This window comes from Podarcis pityusensis (assembly GCF_964106645.2).
Source record: "Podarcis pityusensis genome assembly, chromosome: 2".
NCBI lineage: Eukaryota > Metazoa > Chordata > Lepidosauria > Squamata > Lacertidae > Podarcis > Podarcis pityusensis.
The window spans coordinates 79,792,450-79,812,679 of NC_138029.1; the positions used below are offsets into that span (position 1 = coordinate 79,792,450).

The 20,230-nt window shown below is 44.7% G+C and overlaps 2 protein-coding genes across 12 annotated transcripts in view; one reads left to right on the forward strand and one right to left on the reverse strand.

The window, feature by feature from the left end:
* Positions 1 to 2,531, reverse strand: part of EFCC1 (EF-hand and coiled-coil domain containing 1) — a 64,012-nt gene extending 61,481 nt beyond the window's left edge. Inside the window, exon 1 of one of the 8 annotated variants that reach the window (XM_080996783.1) lies at positions 1,185 to 2,529. In XM_080996783.1, the coding sequence (XP_080852909.1) occupies positions 1,185 to 2,009 (825 nt within the window). In that variant the 5' untranslated portion in view covers positions 2,010 to 2,529. Of the gene's footprint in view, positions 1 to 1,184 lie in introns of all 8 variants that reach the window. The other 7 variants (XM_080996779.1, XM_080996780.1, XM_080996786.1 and 4 more) reach the window with 7 other exon arrangements.
* Positions 2,532 to 12,721: 10,190 nt separating this feature from the next.
* CFAP92 (cilia and flagella associated protein 92 (putative)) overlaps positions 12,722 to 20,230 on the forward strand; it is a 52,352-nt gene continuing 44,843 nt past the window's right edge. For 2 of the 4 annotated variants that reach the window (XM_080996694.1, XM_080996695.1), the window contains exons 1-3: positions 12,726 to 13,602; positions 16,763 to 17,022; positions 17,958 to 18,151. In XM_080996694.1, coding sequence (XP_080852820.1) covers positions 13,577 to 13,602; positions 16,763 to 17,022; positions 17,958 to 18,151 — 480 coding nt within the window. In that variant the 5' untranslated portion in view covers positions 12,726 to 13,576. Of the gene's footprint in view, positions 13,603 to 16,762; positions 17,027 to 17,957; positions 18,152 to 20,230 lie in introns of those variants that run through there. The other 2 variants (XM_080996696.1, XM_080996697.1) reach the window with 2 other exon arrangements.

The following is a 20,230-nucleotide window of genomic DNA, read 5'->3' on the forward strand; positions in this document are numbered from 1 at the left end:
GGTGCATATGGGGAGGGAAGAAGGAAGTCATGTTGCACAGGCAGGAGTTTTAAATGTTATTTAAAACAGTTATATTCCATTTTCAAAAGAGTTGCTCCAACCTATAATCACTTATAAATAAAACAACAAAAATGCCACAGTGGGTCTTTTTAAAAGCAAATTACAAAGTGTGCTCACACACGCACACAACAAAAAATGTTTTTGAAACGGGACAATTTTGATATGAAAAAGAGGAGGGAACATGGACGCCAGAGGGCCCTCTCTGGGTAGGAAGCTCCACAAAGTGGGGGCTCCCGCTAATAAGGCCTTGTGTTATCACAGAGTGGGATTACACCTTCTCAGAGATGTCTGCAGGTGAGGGACCTGATGCATAGCAGAGTCAGATTTGGTAGTAACTCTGGTTAGTATTTATGACCACCCATCTCCTGAGCTGCAGAAGGAGATGATGAGGAAAACTTGTGGGGAGTGACAGCAGCGACAAATGCTACAGACTGAAAATTATTCCTCATGTTTAGTCAAAATCCATTTTCTTTTAGTTGGTGGCCTTTCCCTCCAGGTCTCGCCCTCGGGGCAACAAAAAACAAATTTGCTTCACCACCTGTGCCAGAACTCTGAACTCCCTTCACATCAAGGGGCTCCTTCCCATCTAGACAACCTTCTGGCAGCCACATGAGAGTGCTGGGCAGGACCAGAGACCCAAGCAAGAAATGAAAAGTTTACTTCTGTTTGTTGGGCTAGTTTCTACACCACCCCCATATCCATGTCTCTTTCCTTCCTCCAAGCAACCAAGAGAGCCATTATTCAGAATCAAGGACACATTTCATTCAGGTAAAAACACTCAAGAAAAAGGGGAACTAGTAAAAGGTGATCTATAAGATCTGAAGAAAAGTCAGAGTAGAAGGTGGAATTTGACACTGCTTTAGGGCGTGGCCTTGAGTGGGCGTGCCTATGGAGGAGGCGTGGCCTGGGGAGATTTCCCACGCCCAGAGAGCCCCGCGCTGTCGATGTAACAGTCCTTAAACTACCTGAAAACTATTTGATGAAACTTTACAGGGTGCTGCGAGAAAGGCCCTTTTTTTGCACGTGCCCACAGGCACTCCCGTCTTTCCTGTGACCTCTTTCCTGCCTGAATTCCAACGAAGTGAGCCCACGCTTGGACAACCTCCCCCCTCCGGCCCCCTCACCTGCAGCGCCAAGCACCGGGCGTCGCTGCTTTGCAAAGCCGCCCTCATGTCCTCCACCAGCTCGCGCAGGCTGGCGTTCTCGTCCTCGAGCTTGACGATGCGGTCCTCCGCCTGCTCCAAGGCCACGATCTCCTCGTAGCACTCCCGGGAGCACGAGCCCGACGGCACCAGCCGGCGATCCGAGCCGGGCTCGGGGGGAGAAGGTGGCGGAGAGGACGACGAGGACGACGGCGAGGAGGTGCACGAGGTGGAAGCAGACCCCCTGGCGTTGCTGCTGCTGCTGCTGCTCCGACGGCCGCCCTCTCTCTTGTTCGACGGCCCGCGCCCGGCCCCCGCCTCCTTCTCCCGGCGGCGGCGCAGCGGGCTGCGGAGCCGGATCTGGGTCTCGATGTGCTCGCTCTCCTTGCCGGCCGGCAGCCGCGCCACCCCCGCGACGCCCCGGCCCGTCGCGGGGCAGCCGGCCTTGGCGCTGAAGTAGCCGCACAGCTTGGCGTGGAACTGGCGGAAAGTCAGCTCCGGGGCGACGTCCTCGTAGAGGCCGGCGCATTCCTCCGGGTCGGCGGCCGCCTCGTCGCCGCCGCCGTCCGCCTGCAGCCCCAGCACCCCGCACAGGGTGCGGAAGTCCTCGCCGGGGATCCTGCCTTCGGCCTCGCAGTCCAGGTGGTGGAAAATCTCTTGCAAGTACTGGTCCAAGCCCGTGGCCAGCACCACGATTTCGTTCTCCACGCCCCGGTCCAGCCCGTAGTGGTATGCCAGGGCGCTGACCAGCCACTGGGTCCGGCGCGCCGGGCGGCCGTAGGGATCCCAGCCATCAGACGGCTCCATCCTGGCGCGCCGCCGCCGCCGCCGCCGCCGCCTCCTCGCAACTCTGCTCGCCGCTCCCTCCGACCATGCTTCCCGCTTGCAATCGAGTTCCCCGGCTCGGGACGGGCAGAGCTCCCGGGCCACGCCTCCTGCCTCGCCCCGCCCCTGCCCTGCTGAACGAGAAGGCGCCTCCCTCCTGGTTCGCTAGATGTTTATAATAGCAACCAGCACCACGCCTGCCGGCCTGCTAAAGGGCTCTAGGCATGATAAAAACCGCTAGGCATCAAAGCAAAAGGGGGGGGGGAGCAACTAACGTCACATGAGCAACAGCAGCCTCGAGAAACTTTGGGGATCAGATATCAGAAGGCACGTTGGGGCAGCAAAATTTGGATTTAAGAGCTGCGGATCTCCCCACCACTTTTTTCTCCTACAGTCAAGTACCTGCCCCGCCCCCCCCGGAGCACAGAATGCGGGTATTTAGCAGTACTGTATACAACTTGCTTACGAAAGCCGAGCCCTTCATACTTCTGTCTGAACGTTTGTTTTTCTTTCAAATAATAAAAAAAAGTTGTGATTATTAAAAAGCAGTATCTACCACATAACTCTAAACTTGCAAGCATAGAAGCTTGCAGTGCACCTGATTCAGATCAACAAACTCTGCAAACTTTTTGCACATGAGACTGACAGCAGTTTTCGGATCTTCCCACATCTGTACTTGCGCGTGAAATACCTTCCCCTTAATTCTTAATTTTTTTGGGGGGGGTGAAGTTAGAAATTAACACCAAGGCCAGCCAAATGCAATTGGAAAAATAAATAGCGATCAGGCAATTTAAAAATGCCCTTGAAACTGGTAAATCTCAGTCTCCTAATTAGCTGAGCCTTTAAAATAGTCTATTCATTCTGAAAACATTCCCACTATTGTCAGCCTGAAGCAATTTGTTTCAGTAGAATTAATCTTCAGAAACAGGACTTTAAAATGGGAGTGTTTACAGAACTTTTGTTATAGTAGCACCACTCAAGAGCAACAGTAATAAATTCAACTATGTTTTTGCTGAAGGATGAAAGTAAATGACTCAGCTTATTCATTCCTGGGTTTTGTCAGCAAATAGCTCATTATTTAATTATTATTTTATTGCATTTGCGCTGGTCTCAGTGTTCATTTCTAACTTCATAAAGTTTCAATAATTAAGCTGTCACTAGGATCAGAAATGTTACGGGCCCATTTTTCAAGGCACATAAGGCAACAGTCATATAATCACCTACATGGCAGTCAACCCCAGTGGACCTAAGGGGACTTGCTTTGGAGCAGACATGCATAGGATTGCACTGTATGTTTAACATTTCACAAAGCTGAACTGACTCCCGGAAGACAATGAAACTACTTGGGCATTTATTTATTTGTTACCTGCTCTTCACCATAAGGTCCCAGACAGGATTCAACAACAGACTATATAATTATAAAAACTGGTGACACCGTTGCCATAATAAAACATGTAAAACAGTGCCAGATGGAACAGAAACGTATAAAAGGGGTGGCTCCAACTAAACAAATTACTTCAACTGTCACAGGCCGGGGTAAATAAATGCATGTTCAGCTTTGCAAGGAAGATGCTAAATACACCTCTTTGGAAAGAGAGTTCAGCAGTTTAGGGGCAGCTGCAGGGAAAGTGCTCTCCAGGCACTTCCCTGCACTTCTGAGGGTGGTGAAACTACCAAGAGACCCCCCACCCCTGGAAATATCAGTACCCGAAGGTTCGTAGGGATGGAGACAGGCTTTCAGATGTTTACACGTAGTCAAACACTTTAAAACACCTTGCTGTCACACTGTTGTTTCTTGCTGCGGTTCTTCTGCATTATGCTGCGGATTTCAAGGGCTTCTGGTTAAAAATAATTATGCATCTTATGATTTGCTGGTTATAACTTCTAAAAGATGTTTATTTGCTCCACCACAGCATATAATTAAAAGTACCTTGCTTCAAATCAACATGTTTTTGAAAAAGCTGTGAAGGCAGAAATATTTCACTGATGAAGTAACTTGCCCCTTAACCCTACAAAATGTTTGGCAAAGCATAAAGTGGTTGAAAGCATGTGTGTTGTGCTTGTACAGATTTTAAAACTGTCCCCTTTCTTTCACATGAGTAGTTGCAATAAATTGAGCTTCCTGTCCCAATTAGGACAGGCAGCTTATAGTATAATAAATGTTTGCTGATTAAAATGACTGTCCTTTCACAGCGAGTTGAGGATAGTTACTTAATTTCATCTGTCTGGGAATATCCACAGCAAACTGTTTCTGAGGAACAAAGGAGCCCATTGACCTGTCTGCTTCAATAAAATTCAGATTTCTGGCTATTCATATGATGAAATGTGCACATTCATAACATAAGCACTTTTTAGGCTCTCCCACTCCATTAGTTCCCCAGCAGCTCAAAATGGCAGGAGTAATTCCTTGTGTTCCCACATGCACTTGAGTCCTGAAGGTTGACAGGACCATAAACTGAAAGGAAATATTAGTAACATCTTCCTAACAGATTTCTATCTGCATGTTACATTCACTGGGTGGAAATGTCACTACTAAATCCCTGATGACAAAGGAACAACCAAACACATAGTGGATTTATGGCAGCAGTGTGTTACTATATCACTAGTTTTATGCAGTGCGGGAACACAATGCCAGAACCATGTGCCGGTGCATGAAGATCTAGTGAAGGATGGAATTATGATGTAGTGGTAAAGGGGACCAGGTTAGCAAGTATCCCATACACATTCAGGGTGTGCTTGATAGGGTGACATCGCTCTGAACTGGAAATTTATTTATTCTATTGCATTTATACTTCACCTGTTTCTCCAGGGAGTTTCAGGTGATACACCTGGTTCTTCTACCTCCTTATTTAATCCCCACAGCAACCTTGGGAGCTAGGTTAGGCATAGAGGCATGACCATCTTTTGCTTGTAGACAACAATAATTAATTGCTGGTGGTACATTATAAACTTTCTTTTAGGATCAAAGCCAAGGTACTGGTTCAAGGCTAGCTGGCTTTTTTGCCTGTGGTGCAAAAGCCAGTGATTGAGCACTTGAACTATTTTAAGCCTATGTTCTTCTAGTGAACTACAGCCTGAAGCAAAGGTCTTCTCAGTTCTGGGTTATATGGCCTGTCTATCCTTCCAGCCAGGGTTGGCCCAATATGTTTTGGTGTCCAAGGAAAGGCAGTAAATGATGCCTCCTACCTCATCCCACCCCAATACAGGTCAAGCTGCTTTGACACCTAAGGTAGAAAACATCAAAAGTGTCTCTCTTCCCATCCCTGGCAGTGAAAATACCATAACAAAATACTGTAATAACCAACAGTCTGTTGCCCTTTCAGGACACCAAGAATCAGCTGCCTGAAGTGATTGCTTCACTCTGTCTAATGGTTGGGCCAGCTATGTGTCTATCCATCTGGAAAATGGGCCCATTGTCTGTTTGCCTATTGCATAGCTCAGTAAGTGGGAAGCTTGGGTCCCCTTTTTGCACCCATTATTATCTATTGTGGTCAGACTCTGAAAAAGATAATATTGCCTCACATCAACAGGAAGCAAGTCCCTCTGAGATGTAAATGCTCTGAAGTCTCCTCACAGTAGACTCAATTGTATGTATGTGTAATTAGAACCATATAGCTGAAAGACACTGTTGTCTCCACCATGCCCAATTTCTGACGGAAACACAGCCCAAGCCCCCTGGAATCCCAAAATGCTCAACAGAGATTGGGAGGCCGATTACACTAAGTTATTCTGCAGCAGCCACCATCTTCATGTATGTATGTATGTATATATATATGTATTATATTTTAAAGCGCTTTTTGTTCTATAGGATCCCATTCAAATAGCTCTCAACACTATTAAAGCCACAATATCCAGTAATAAAGGAAATAAGCAATGGAGGTAAAAGAGATGTGTCTTAAGCTGATGCAGAAAAGTGAAGGAGACTTGGAGGGAAGCAACTGAACCGCCAAAAGACCCTAAGGACTAATGGGCCCTACCCATTGATGGGTCCATGAGAAGGACTCTCCATGAAAACTGCAAAGGCTGGGTTGGCAGATACAAGGAAGGAAATGAAAATAGGCTGTACTGACAAAAATCCATGTCACACTGAACAATTCTCTAAGGGGGCTGTACATCTTTTTTGTATTGACTTGATTTGTACAACATTTTTAGGTTGAGTCAAATATATTCCTTTGATTAATAATTAAATATGAAAAGGAAAAATAAGTAGAAAAGCCTCGCTGATTTTAATTTTTCCACCAAATACTGTGTAAAGTTACATCTGTTTTTCTGCATTTGTCGACTAAATGGCTCTCAGGCAAGAACTACAGCAGAAGGATCCTGGGGGGGCAGATGTTGAAACAATTACATTTGGTTTGTCTCAGCTATTTTAAATAGTAAAATGTCCCCAAGTGGAGATAATTGATTTAAAGACTAACAAAATCTTTACCAGGCGATAAAAGTGTCAGCGTAAATTTTACCACAACACCTGCAGTTTCCACATGAGTGGTGATTGAGTTTCTTGGTCGCTTCTCTCACTGGAACAAAGGCATTAAAATGGTGTTGAAGGACACTGGGCCTTTGTTGAACTGCTAACTGCCCATCTGCTGGTCTTTTGATTTAAAAGAATAAAGGATGAATAATTTGAAGGTAAATCTTTTACTTTTTATTCAGTGTGATAAAAGGGAAAAGTGTAGGTCAACATGATGACAATCCATAATTAAATAAACTGATACAGCCTTTTGAAATACAATACATTCTCTGTCCTTCTTTCCCCTTATTTCTAGGGCATGAGATTCCATTCCATAATACGATTATTCTGTAATTGAAATAATTCAGCACAGTGCAGACAATATAACTGCATAGCACACAGGTCACTGCTCCAACAAAACTGGAATGTCTAGTTGACATTTTCCTAAGAAACCATTACTAGATCATGCAGTACCTGAAATGATGATACAACACTTCTAGGGCTAACCTCTCTTATCAAGAACCATTTGCTGTAAAGTATCAGACAATGACAGCAAATTTTACCACAGCAATGACAAACCTAGACAGCATCTTAAAAATCAGAGACATCACCTTGCCAACAAAGGTCTGTATAGTTAAAGCCATGGTTTTCCCAGTAGTGATGTATGGAAGTGAGAGCTGGACCATAAAGAAGGCTGATCGCCAAAGAATTTATGCTTTTGAATTATGGTGCTGGAGGAGACTCTTGAGAGTCCCATGGACTGCAAGAAGATCAAACCTCTCCATTCTTAAGGAAATCATCCCTGAGTGCTCACTGGAAGGACAGATCCTGAAGCTGAGGCTCCAATACTTTGGCCACCTCATGAGAAGAGAAGACTCCCTGGAAAAGACCCTGATGAAAGATGGAGGGCACAAGGAGAAGGGGACGACAGAGGACGAGATGGTTGGACAGTGTTCTCGAAGCTACCAGCATGAGTTTGACCAAACTGCGGGAGGCAGTGGAAGACAGGAGTGCCTGGCGTGCTCTGGTCCATGGGGTCACGAAGAGTCGGACACGACTAAACGACAACAACATCAGACAATTGTTTAGCAGTGCAATTTTGGCTATGTCTGCTCAGAAGTTAGACCCATTTAATTAAATAGGACTTACTCCCAGGTTTAGGATTGCATCCTGCTGAGAGTATATCCACTGAAATCAGTGTTAGTCACCTTCAGTCTCATTGATTTCAATGCGGATTCCTCAAAGCATGTAACCCATTGGTCAGAGAACCCACACTGTGACTTTCAGAATTTGGGCAGCAGTATTGGTATAGTCTACACTAATTTTACAGGTGGCAAATCACCACTTGATGTGTTTGTTCATGTAGCCAAATGAAGGCCGGTGCCATGGTGGTCACTTGCAATTGATGCTGTGTGCATGCTGTTCCTTCACATGTGAAGCTGGTCTCTCGACTCCACATGGTTCAGATGATTTAAAGAATCATGCTAGCACAACTATCTGCAAGGAGGAGGATGTGCCAAAAAGCATGGGAAGCAAGCCACCTCATATAACACTGACCTATGTGTAGAGATGCTAGCCTGCTGAAATCTACCCAGTGATAGCTAGTTGAGGTGAGATTTAAGAATCCAAGTCCAGTATCAATGTTTATATCTACTTATTGACATGTACCGTATTTACATATACAGTGGTACCTTGGGTTAAGTACTTAATTCATTCCGGAGGTCCGTTCTTAACCTGAAACTGTTCTTAACCTGAAGCACCACTTTAGCTAATGGGGCCTCCCGCTGCCGTTGCGCTGCCAGAGCACGATTTCTGTTCTCATCCTGAAGCAAAGTTCTTAACCCGAGGTAATATTTCTGGGTTAGCAGAGTCTGTAACCTGAAGCGTCTGTAACCTGAAGCGGATGTAACCCGAGGTACCACTGTGGCTACTTAAAGCTACATAGCCTTGCGAGTACTTCTAGATCCATTACAGTGGTACCTTGGTTCTCAAACACCTTGGTTCCCAAACGCAGAAAACCCAGAAGTAAGTGTTCCGGTTTCAGAGCATTTTTCGGAAGCCGAACGTCTGATGCAGTTGTTGGCTATTGTTTCCGGGACGCCTGCACCAATCAGAAGCTGCACCTTGGTTTTTGAACATTTGGGAAGTCAAACGGACTTCCAGAATGGATTGTTTGGCACTTTTGCTTTTGCTGTTTATTTTGCGTTTTTGTTTTTGAGGCTTTTTCAGTTAAATTGTTTTTCTGACTGTGTGGAACCCAGTTCAGCTACTGATTGATTGACTGTGTGACTGCAGAAAAGGATAAAAGCATCCAAACATTGACTATCATCAGTGCAGGTAAGAAAAAAATATTTAAAAAATTCTCATCTACAATACTGTCTTATTTATTTTATAGCACAGTAGATTGATTATTGCTTTCCCTTTATGGATCAGTGGTCTTGTTAGATAGTAAAACTCTTCTTAAATTGCTGTTTTAGGGGTTGTTTTTAAAAGTCTGGAATGGATTAATATATTTTGCATTACTTTCTATGGGAAAGTGTGCCTTGGTTTTGGAACGCTTTGGTTTTGGAACGGACTTCCGGAATGGATTAATTCTGAGAACCAAGGTATCTCTTTTGATGGGGCAGGTTCTGTAAAGCCTGTCTTTTATTTGTATGGAGGTGGGGGTTTTTTGGGGGGGGTTATTGGTTTGTTTGTTGTAAATAGTTTTAGTGTTTATACTGTGTAGTATGCTGCTTTGAGTCACATTTGTGAGTAGAGGACTAATAAATAATAACAATTGTCCCAGCACATATTAGCTGCATCAAATCCCCTTTCCTGAACAATTTAAAGACACATTAACCACACAGAGTCACATAGTTATGGGCTGTGCTGCAGTCCTTTACTTGTTTACTGATAAGTAAGTTTAATAGGGTTTACTCCCAGGTAAGTGGGGACAAGACTGCAGTATTATTGTGTAGAAAGGCGGCCAAGCCATGTGACTCCCTACAGACCTGTTGAGAGCAGGACTGAGCAACACAAAGGTAAAATACCACCAGTTCATCAACACCATTTAGCTGCTGTGAAGGTTTCTGCTAGAGTGCCACTTCTCTGCTGTGGAAATGTTTTGCAATAATTATTACAATATGACAGCTGGTGCCAAACAATGTGATGATACTAGAATGTTGTAAAAGCAACTGCAGATAAACAATCTGCTTATGTGGAAACAAATGAAAAGAACTGTATTCTAAGGGATTAAGAAGCTGCATCTAGGAAGCTGTAGCTGAAAATCTTGACATTAAAGAACTTGCATTAAATAAATCTGGCTGTTACCAGGCTTGTTTTTAAAAGACGGATTCTGCCTGATGTGCAGCAGAACTAAGATGTGGCTTCAAGACCAGTAGCTACAGGAGACAAAGGATTCCTTTTCTCCATCAATAGAATTCAGATTTTACCATCAGTGACTTAGCCACACAAATACTACTAAGCTCTTTAAATCACCAATACGGTTGCAAGACAGACACACTGAAAGTTAAAGTCCATTATTTATGGCTTTAACTAATCTATAGCTATAATATACAAACGCTTCCCAACAGACAGGCTGCTTGATATCAGGAAGGGAATCTGACTCCTTAAACTCTTCTTCCAAAGAGCTGAGGGCTATGTACACAGTTGTCCCACCAACTGTATCCTCACAGCAAACTTATGAGGTAGGGTAGGCTGAGAGTGAACAGATCAAGAACATCCAGTGACCTTTTTGGCTGAGGGGGGGATTTGAACCTGGGTCTCCCCTGTCCATCTCCAATATTCTAACCACTATACCACACCAGCAAGCTAGGCTTTCAGGGTTTCTGTACCTTCTTAGTAACAGATGGATTCCATGAAAAGGTCTCTCCACCAACCTGTTGTTTCCAGGTGTAGAGCCAGTGTGGTGTAGTGGTTAAGAGCAGTAGTCTCGTAATCTGGGGAACCGGGTTCGCTTCCCCGCTCCTCCACATGCAGCTATTGGGTGACCTTGGGCCAGTCGCACTTCTCTGAAGTCTCTCAGCCCCACTCACCTCACAGAGTGTTTGTTGTGGGGGAGGAAGGGAAAGGAGAATGTTAGCCGCTTTGAGACTCCTTCGGGTAGTGATAAAGCAGGATATTAAATCCAAACTCTTCTTATGTCTTTTTCCCTAGAAACTGATACGCTGATGGGGGGGGGGATACAAAAGGAGACTGCAATGTAGGCAACTCTACTGGAGCTTGCTTTAGTCGCTCGCTAAATAGTATTTCCTACATTGTTTGTTCCTTTGTCCAGGGTCACTTTGTTCATTTTGCTTCAGATTCTCTGCATTGTCTTTCATCCACCACTCTTGAGTTCACAGTAATCAAGAGCATCTGGGATTCCTATCCACAAAGAGCAAATAAAGAGACTTTGAGCCTCTTGATCTGCTTATTTACCCCCTTGCCAATTTGCTGGGACATTGTGCAATGTAGCATCGTATTGCCTCCTATCTACAGTCAAACCATAGATCTCAGTGGATTTACATGGTGGTCTGTCAGCATCAAGGACCACAGTATCTTGTTTACACAAGAAGACATAAACCAGGGCTGTACTGTATGTCGTAATCCAGTAGTAATGTCATTCAGTCTCTGAGAACCGGCCACCATGTTGTCTTTATTATAGGTTTGCGTGGCCATGTTTGTTTCTTTCAAGTCCTTTGAACAACAGTTTATGGAATTGCTAAGCTGTTTGTGATTGGCAATGCTTGTATTATGGAAAAGCCACATAAGAAGGGTCACCCACTACTTTTATAGCTCCTTCCATGGGCGTAGCCAAGGGGTGGCAGGGAGGGGGCATCTGCCCCCCTAAATCAATCAAAATACACAGCTGACGTTCTGTCCCCCTTAACAAAAATCCTGACCACGCCCATGGCTCCTTCTCATTTTCCCTTAATTCAGCCAAAGATGCTGTTGGAAGGCTGATGTTTTTGAGGCCTGTGGGCAGGGGTAAGGAGTGAAGGAGGAAAGTCATTTTTGCAAGCAGAAGTCCTTCTGATGGATTATGTTAGGTGAATCCCACTCTCTGTTATGTTTCTTAAGTAATATGCATAACTCAGTACCCCTTCTTTCAAGATTTTAATACAAGAGCAAAGCCTTCCCATTGTATGACTCATTTTCCATGCACTAGATACCAAAAAGAACTGGTGTACATCATACCATTAACAGCTGGGATTCTTCTCCAATCTCATAACCCCTTACGCAGGATTTGGCAGATTTTGTATCCAGATGGGAATAACGTGAGAGAATCAAAAGGGGTGTGTATGATGGGTGTTGACTGTACTCTCTGGCTCGTAGTCGAGACAATGTTCTAGCCAGGCCTGTATGTAAGTGTTCAAAAAGTTCAACACAGTGAGTTAAAAGAGTTTAATTACTACAGCAAGGCTGATTTTAGCCAAAAAAATAGAAGCAAAAGAAAAAGTCAGGTTAATGTTTGAAATGTTACATATATAATAAGATAGCTTGTGATAGATAAAGATATTGATATGCACTTTTCTCTTATGAGTGATAAGTGGAATAATACTTCAGTGTTTGGTTTCCTTTTAGAGTACGTTGGAGACTGGCATCTTTGCAATACAGTGGTACCTTGGGTTACATCCGCTTCTGGTTACATACGCTTCAGTTTACAGACCCGCTAACCCAGAAATAGTACCTTGGGTTAAAAACTTTGCTTCAGGATGAGAACAGAAATCGTGCTCCGGCAGTGCGGAGACAGCAGGAGTCCCCATTAGCTAAAGTGGTGCTTCAGGTTAAGAACAGTTTCAGGCTAAGAACGGACCTCCGGAACGAATTAAGTACGTAACCAGAGGTACCACTGTATTTACTTACAAGTATGCAAGCAGAGCATGCTGTCAGCAGGCAGCAGATCCCCAGACAACTTGTGTAACCTCCACCAAAGGCATACCATTTCAAACTAAGGCCAGGCAGAAATGTTCATCTCTCCCTGTCCCTCCCTCAAGCTGCAGGGGGGCCACCGATTCCAAATTCTGATGCATATATAATATCAAACAGCCAAGAAGGATGTCTGGCGATCAAGAAACCATCTCCCATGCCTATTACCCAGCAATGAGCCTATTAAAGCAAGTCACCCAGGAGGCTTAACACCATTATCTTTGCAGCCATTTTACCTTTCTTGGATTGTGGCCCTTTCCAAGCCTTCTATATTCCCTATAAAGCAGTACTCATGATGGGAGATGCCCTCCTCTCCCCACTCCCACAGTCTGTCACACACTGGCTTATAATCTAAAATGGTTTATAGTTTAAGATTTGCTGCACCCAGGGGTTAAAAGGTTTGGCACCCACAAACTGATGACACTATGCAGGACTGCCAGCTTGACCCTGTGACCATGGATGGCTGTGGGTGCAATGCAGTGTGCATGGCCCTGGCACTGAAATTTGTGGGGAATGGCATCTCATATATATATGAGAGGCATTGTGTTGCTATGGTGTCATTGGCAGCTCCACCAAGTAACATGCTTTCACATCATAAGCATGTGTATGTCCCAGTTCTGTGGGGCTTCCTAGTGTTCTCTCAGCAGTCTTGCACATTCATGAGCGTCGTTTGGAATGCGTCCGTTGCACGTGGAACTCCGCAGGGCAGCCTTTTAGCAACGCGTATGCAACATCCCAGGCCGCTGCTTGAGGTCGTGCTTTTCGTGTTGCCTGCGGCCTGCCTCCCGCCGTTTTGTGCCCCTTTCCTCGGGACCCTCCTTGGGCTCCCAGTGCTCCTTCCTCGCTGGCGTCTGCACGACTTACTCGGCTCCCCTCCGCGTTTACCCACAGCTGCTGCCTCTGCAAACAGCGGGCTCTCGGGCAAAGCCTCTTGCGGTCGAGCAAACGAATTCCTTAGCAACTCGTGCTTCTCTCGGGATCCCTACGCCGAGGATCGTCAATCAAAGCGGACGACGAGCACGCGGGGCAGCTCTGTTGCGGCGCTGGAAGGGGCGGGAGTGGGACTTCTTTTCAGAGTGGCGGATGTAGATGGAATGGAGAACGCCCACGCCTGAGGCGCGTTTAGTTTTGTTGGTGTTGCCGCGCGCCTCCAGGCCAGAGCGAGTTTCCTACCGAGGTTGGCGGGATGGCGCGGGACACTAGTCGGGCGAGGTAAACGCGGGGACTCTTGTGTTCAGAGGCGCTGAGCAACCTCCCGCGCCTCTATATTTTCCTCCCCATTTGCTGTGAAGTGAAATAATTCTTGTAGCTTGGTTGGCTTTGCAAGGGGACGAAAGCTGCTAGACCTCTGCCCAGTTTAGCTCGCTGGGACTTACTTTCGAGTAGACCCGAATAGGTTTGCCCTGTAAACTGCCCAATAGAAAACTTCACCTCACATTTCTGTGGTTATTGAAGCACTTTTTGCCTTTCTCTACCTGGGTTTCTGAACAGGCCTCTGGACTCCGTTGCTCCTTCCCACCCAACTTAAATCCCTGCTCAGAATTAAGCCTTATTGAATTTAGTGGGTCTAACTCTCAGGTAAGTAGGGATCGCACCATTAGCACAGGTGTGTGTCTGAATGAAGGTTAGATGCTCTCCATTCTCTCTGTGTATATATACTGTTACATCTTGGCTGCCTCTGTTTTTTAGTGGACCTAATCCTGGGGGAAGGCGCTGACCATGTGCAGAGTGCTTTTTTATTTTTAGTATTTAGGGTTTTAAAAACACCTCTTTGTGGAGTTTGAGAATAAGTTCCCCTGCAGAGGGCCTGGAAACAAGAGAAACTTGATTGTGCACATAGTGTCATTTCTTGAAGGAGAGAAAGGGTGTGTTTCTGAATTTGAGTGTATTGATGATGTGTTGTGCTTTAACCCTCATCTTTGATGGCCACACTAATGAGTGCCAAGCTGAAATCATATGATTTGTTGAGACAAGCCCAGTACTCTGGGTTCTCTAGTTTATCTGTGAGGTAGTGGCTGGATGGCCAACACATGCATTCAGGTTCCCTGAAAGTGCACCTTTTTGTTAAGGTATGAATCTCCATATTGTAGTGCAACAGGCACCAGCTGATATTCACACTTACGCATGATTACCGTAGATGACAACCAACCTATATTGGGGGAGGTAGCCAATGTAGTGCCCTGCAAAGGTGTTGTACTGCAACTCCCACCAGCTCCCACCAGCATAGTCAGTGATTGGGGGGGGGGATAGGTGTTGTAATCCAAAACTTCAGGGTCTGCCTACCTTGGTCTGAAGGGCACCATGTTGGCTACTCTTGGTTTATATGTGGACATGGTGGTGCTTCACCACCATGGTGCTTCACATACATACAGTGGTACCTCAGGTTAAGAACTTAATTCGTTCCGGAGCTCCGTTCTTAACCTGAAACTGTTCTTAACCTGAAGCACCACTTTAGCTAATGGGGCCTCCCGCTGCTGCCGCGCCACCGCACAATTTCGGTTCTCATCCTGAAGCAAAGTTCTTAACCCGAGGTACTATTTCTGGCTTAGCGGAGTCTGTAACCTGAAGCGTCTGTAACCCGAGGTACCACTGTACTAACAACCAAGAAATGGCTTGACCGGAAATATTTTTCTACTTTGGAAACCTCAATTCCAGTCAAGCTTTTTGTTGTTGTTGCAGATGTACAGATTCTTCTCAGTTGGGGATGTGCTTTTTCAGCTTTGAACACATGTAGCATTTGCCTGCCATCGCCCCTGCCAACAGGTGGTATGCAAGGTTGCAAGGCAGATGCTGCTTTACAGGCTAGTGGCTGTACGTCTGATAAAGAGCTTTTTGATATTGCATTCACCACTTGTAGCATCAACAGGAGACAAAGCTACAGATGGGGGTAGCACCTAAATCAGTCTTCAAAATGGCAAAGCTGAGCAGATGTCTGTGCTCTCCCCGCCCCATACATTTAATGTGGTACTAATTCTCCCATCTAACTAGGCAGTGTTATTTGCCTAGTTTGCATATTGGGAGCGTGATGGTTTCGGTTTTAAATTAGGCAATGTGTTTATTGTGTGTTGAATGCACATGGTGGGAAAGTTAAGTACGATACAGCCATGGGAATCATGTACATGACACCCTTTTGGGTGTAGTGGGGAATGTGAAAGAAAGCTTGCTTTTATATGCACATTTCCATCATTGGTTTGGGGTGCTCAGCCATTGGTTATTCCATGTTACTTCTCTTGCCTGTGGCTGCCTGGGTGTTCGTTTTCCCACCCACCCCTTTCCCCTTCAATTCAACTTCCACAGTTCTTGTGGGAGAAGTGATAAGTCTTCATCAGATTGGCAGATTGGCTCAGTCAACATTAGAGAGGGTGGAGTAGCATAGTGATTAATTGTAAGCTATGAGGCATGAAGTCCTAGTGTCAAATCTCAGCTCATTCTGAAAGCAGCCTTAAGCAAACTCCCTCTCTTAGCTTTAGTGTTCCGTGAGCAATATTTTGTTTACTGTTGGTTACGTTTCTGCTCCTTCCTTCCTGGAACTCAAGGTGGTGGTGTGTTCATAGGATTCTCAGGTGATCTCTCAAGATCAGGCCTAGACCAGCATAGCTTCAGAAGGGTTGCCCTTGGATCTGTGGGACTAACTCTGGTGTATCTTACTGCAACATTTCCATTCTAGCCCACATAAATGTTTGCTAGATGGCCAGAATGCCCACCTATAAATATTGACCATTTCTGGTATGTTTATAGCCTTGGAGAAGAAAATAATTATCTGCCAAATTACAAATGCTTTGCTTTTTGGCTGCCAGGAGGCAATTGTTGCTTGCCACAGGTGACCAGATGAGTGGCTATTTATAATTCTACTTTACAAGTTTAAGGATAACTAACCGGTGGCTGAATCACATGCTAATTGGTTTCTCATCTCATCACTCAGTTGGTTATAATCTCTTGAGCCCCAGCTGAATGTGTGAGCACAGAAATAACAATGTGCCTGAGGTAGTCTTGTTAGATTTGGCAATTTCAGGTGTGCAACTCATCACTTGATGTTGTGGCTATCAAGTGATGATTATGCATATGTGAATTTGCCCTTTCATAATGTATCTGAAGTATTTGAAGTGCTTAATAAGAGCATTGTATAAATTACAATCGTACCTTGGTTCTCGAACGTAATTCATTCCAGAAGTCCATTCGACTTCCAAAAATATTCAGAAACCAAGGTGCAGCTTCTGATTGGCTGCAGAAGCTTCCTGCACTCAGTTAGAAGCTGTATCTGACGTTCTGCTTCCAAAAAATGTTTGCAAACCGGAAAACTCAATTCTGGGAACTAAAACAGAACAGAAGGAATTGGAAGTCCAAAGAACTAATAATTTTAATTCTATCACAGGATGGCAAGTAGACTGCCAGATGTTGAGGAGCAAGATGAGGATGAGTGTGAGCCAGTTGAGTCAAAAGGGTCAGATAACACCGTGCGTTCGGACAGCACCTTTGGAACTGAAAGCCCAGAGGCAGGTGAGGGTGGTCACCCTACCCCTGAAGATGAAAGCACAACATGCTCTCAATCCATGAGAAGTGAAGCGCTTGATTCTGAGCACCGGATTAACTGCACATTCTCAGTCTCGCTGGCTGTTCCAGTTGTAGCTCCAAGTAGGTAAATTGCATTTATCAATCCTTTTCATTCTTTTCAGAAGATGTTGTCTCAAAATATTAAGGAGAACATTGCCCCCCAACAAAAAAAACCTGTTTCATCCCCCCCAATAGTAATGCAAAAGCCTTATTCTGCATTGCCCAGTGGTTACATCGCTGGTTGTCTCACAGTTGGTAGTGATGCAGAGTACCTACTGTTTTTGAGTTCTTGTCAGTGCCCACACGTTGGCATATTGTGTGACTGGGCTAATTGTCCCAGGTCTTGTATATTTGTGAGCCTGAAACTGGCATAATTTTTAGTTCATGTGTTCTCTTGTCTTAATAGTTTAAGGTGTGGATTCCTCCATTATGGAGCATCATGCTCTGTTAACACCTTCCTGGGCCTGATTTGGCCCTTTGTAGCTGCTACTCTCTTGTTCCTTTAGCATCTTCCAATAGTGTGGGCTTCCTTGCACATTCTCACAGTCATAGTACCACAATACTGTTGTTTTCCAGCAACATGCTTAACATGTTTTCCCTCTGGAAAGAAAAAATTAGGTTAGGCTTGTGGCTGGTGTAGATAAATACTTTATATTGGAATGGTTTTTGCTAACTCTTGAAGTTTGTAGAATTGGGAAAGATTATCGTGTATCATGCCTACAGAATTTAGGAACTAATGCTCCTTCTCAGCTTGGAAACTACCTTTGAGAAAGGATTTTGGGAAGAGAGTTACTGGTTTTTGCCAGGGAGCTAAACTGAATGTACAACTTCCACTAGAAATGAAGGCCAGATCCTAGCAGGGACCCCAACAGCTCTGCAGAAGATGTGTGTGTTCAAATGTGTGTGAGAAAAATAAGATTCTTGGAAAGATTTGTTTACATAAAATGTGGAAAATGATATTTTATAACAGTTGGATTCTCTTCCCACTTCCAATTTCTGTTGGGATATTTTTGTAGCAAATAAGCCTGTGATGGCCTCTAGACAAGATATTTCAAGAACAGCATCTAAAATGAGAGACACATATATTCCAAAAATGCATCGTTTTTATCATATTGAATATTTTCTTCTGCCCGATGATGTTGAACCCCGAAAATTAGATTTGGTGCTATTTGGTCCAGTGGCTAAACTGTTTCTGGAATCAGAATCTAAGGTAAGAAGAACAAGCAACATTTACTAATATTACTGAAATCTGAGGAAAGGCGTTACTGCATAGCAATTTCATCCTATATGGTTGGTCTCCTTGGATTCCAGACTGGTTTCAAAGGATTTTTGAAATACTCTGTGTTCTTCTGAGGTTTCTATAAAACAACTTATAACAAACATTTATGTACAAAATACTGCCCCGATTGTCAGTAGATATTCCAAAAGTTATTTTCTTTGTCTCCAGCTTCAAAACATATGACAATAACCTGGATTATATCTTATCAGGTGAACCTAGCATCTGTTCCCACGTGTCTCTTCTGAATCTGTTTCCCACTAACTTCAGGGGGTTCAGTAGATCCAGGTCACTTATTGTTGACTAGATTTCAGTTAGTTTCAGAAACTTGGCTTAGTGGTAAAGCACGTGATCTGCATGCAGAAAGTTCCAGGTAGTTTCCCTGGTATCTTTACTTGAGACCCTGGAAAGCCACCTGTGACCCTCCACATGTTGTTGACTCAAATTCCCAGCAGCCCTAGCTAGCATAGCAGCCAGTGGTAAGGGCTGAATTCCAGCAACATCTAGAGACCACACGTTTCCACTCCCTGGGCTAGATAGGCTACATAGACAAATATTTGCTCCTGGCATCAGACAGCGTCCTATGTTACTGTTGATATGCAGCGAGAGGAGATTATGATTTGTTTCTTGAAAAGTTCAGCTGTGTTTGTTTGTTACACATCTTTCCTACTCCTCCTTCAGGAAGCTTAGGGCGTCTTATGTAAGAATCACTCAGCCCCTGAACAGGCAGAAACCTGACACAGCCTTCACAGGCCACTTCCTGGCCTGTTCTCTAGTTTTAAGTCCTGCTTTTCAGCTGGAACATGTGCAAGTAATCTATGGATCCTGAAGAAGTTAGATACCAACATAGCAATTCAAGCAGCTTTAGAAATAATAGCCATTAATGTCAAATAATGCTTTCCCACACTGATACAAATGTTGCTAGACTATCACTCCCATTATCCCTGGGCACTGATCATGCCAACTGAGGCTGACAGGAGTCAGGCAACACCTGACACAGTGTTCCTATCCATTTCCTGGATTGTCCAAGGCAGTCTGGTTGGATAGGTTTCCTTGACCAATGAGAACAAACTAAAAGTGGCTGCAGGTCAGTGTAGAGGCCTGAAGGACTGCAGTATTGAAAGCTTGACGTTTTCCCGCCATGGTGTTTCCGCAGTTGATATCCCTCCTTTGGCTGCTATGAGTGCTGCTGTGGAAGAGAGATGTGCACTTTGTGTGGTACCTGCCTGTCCCCCATTGCTAAAAGCAGCTTCAGGGGGCACCCTCCTCTTCAGTGCATTCTCATACTACAGTTTTCTCCCCTCAAAGCTGTTTTAAAGCTTTGATAAAAGACCTCAAGAGATACTACCACAGATCTCTGAAACCCATTTTCCTGTGGGATTCTCACACCTCCTATCCAATTTTAACTCCTAGCATTCTTGATGTTTAAAATCAGAACAAAAGTAAAGCTTTCCTTTTTAAGAGGGAAGTGTTATTTCTCTCATAATTGGGTTTGTAAATCACTGCTATTGACTCTGCCTTTTCGGTGGTTTGCAAACCTGATTGTGAGAGAAACACCACTTCCCTAATCCATTCAGGTGGTGGCTCCTGTGCAGTTTAAGAAAACAATCAAAATTAGTGGCAGCTGCTTCTTTTAATTCTGCATGCATGTGTCACAATAGTTCCTGTGCCGGGGATACAGTAATGATTGTGCTGTGCTGTCCTTCCTCTCCTCTCCTCCCCTCCCTTCCCCAAATTATATTGTTATAAAGAGAGCTTGGAGAGAGCCTGAGTAGGGGAGGGAGAGAACAGAGAAGAGGGGGAACAGGGATTGTGAAGTGGGGGGTAGCAGTCTGGATGGTGGGAAACAGTTGGCACAAGAAATTGGGATCATCATCATCATCATCATCATCATCATCATAATAATAATACCCCACCCATCCTACTGGGTTTCCCCAGCCACTCTGAGCAGCTCCAGCCACTCTGCGAGGCTTTGGGAGAATCTGTACAGGCCATATAGGTTTTGGGAAAGAT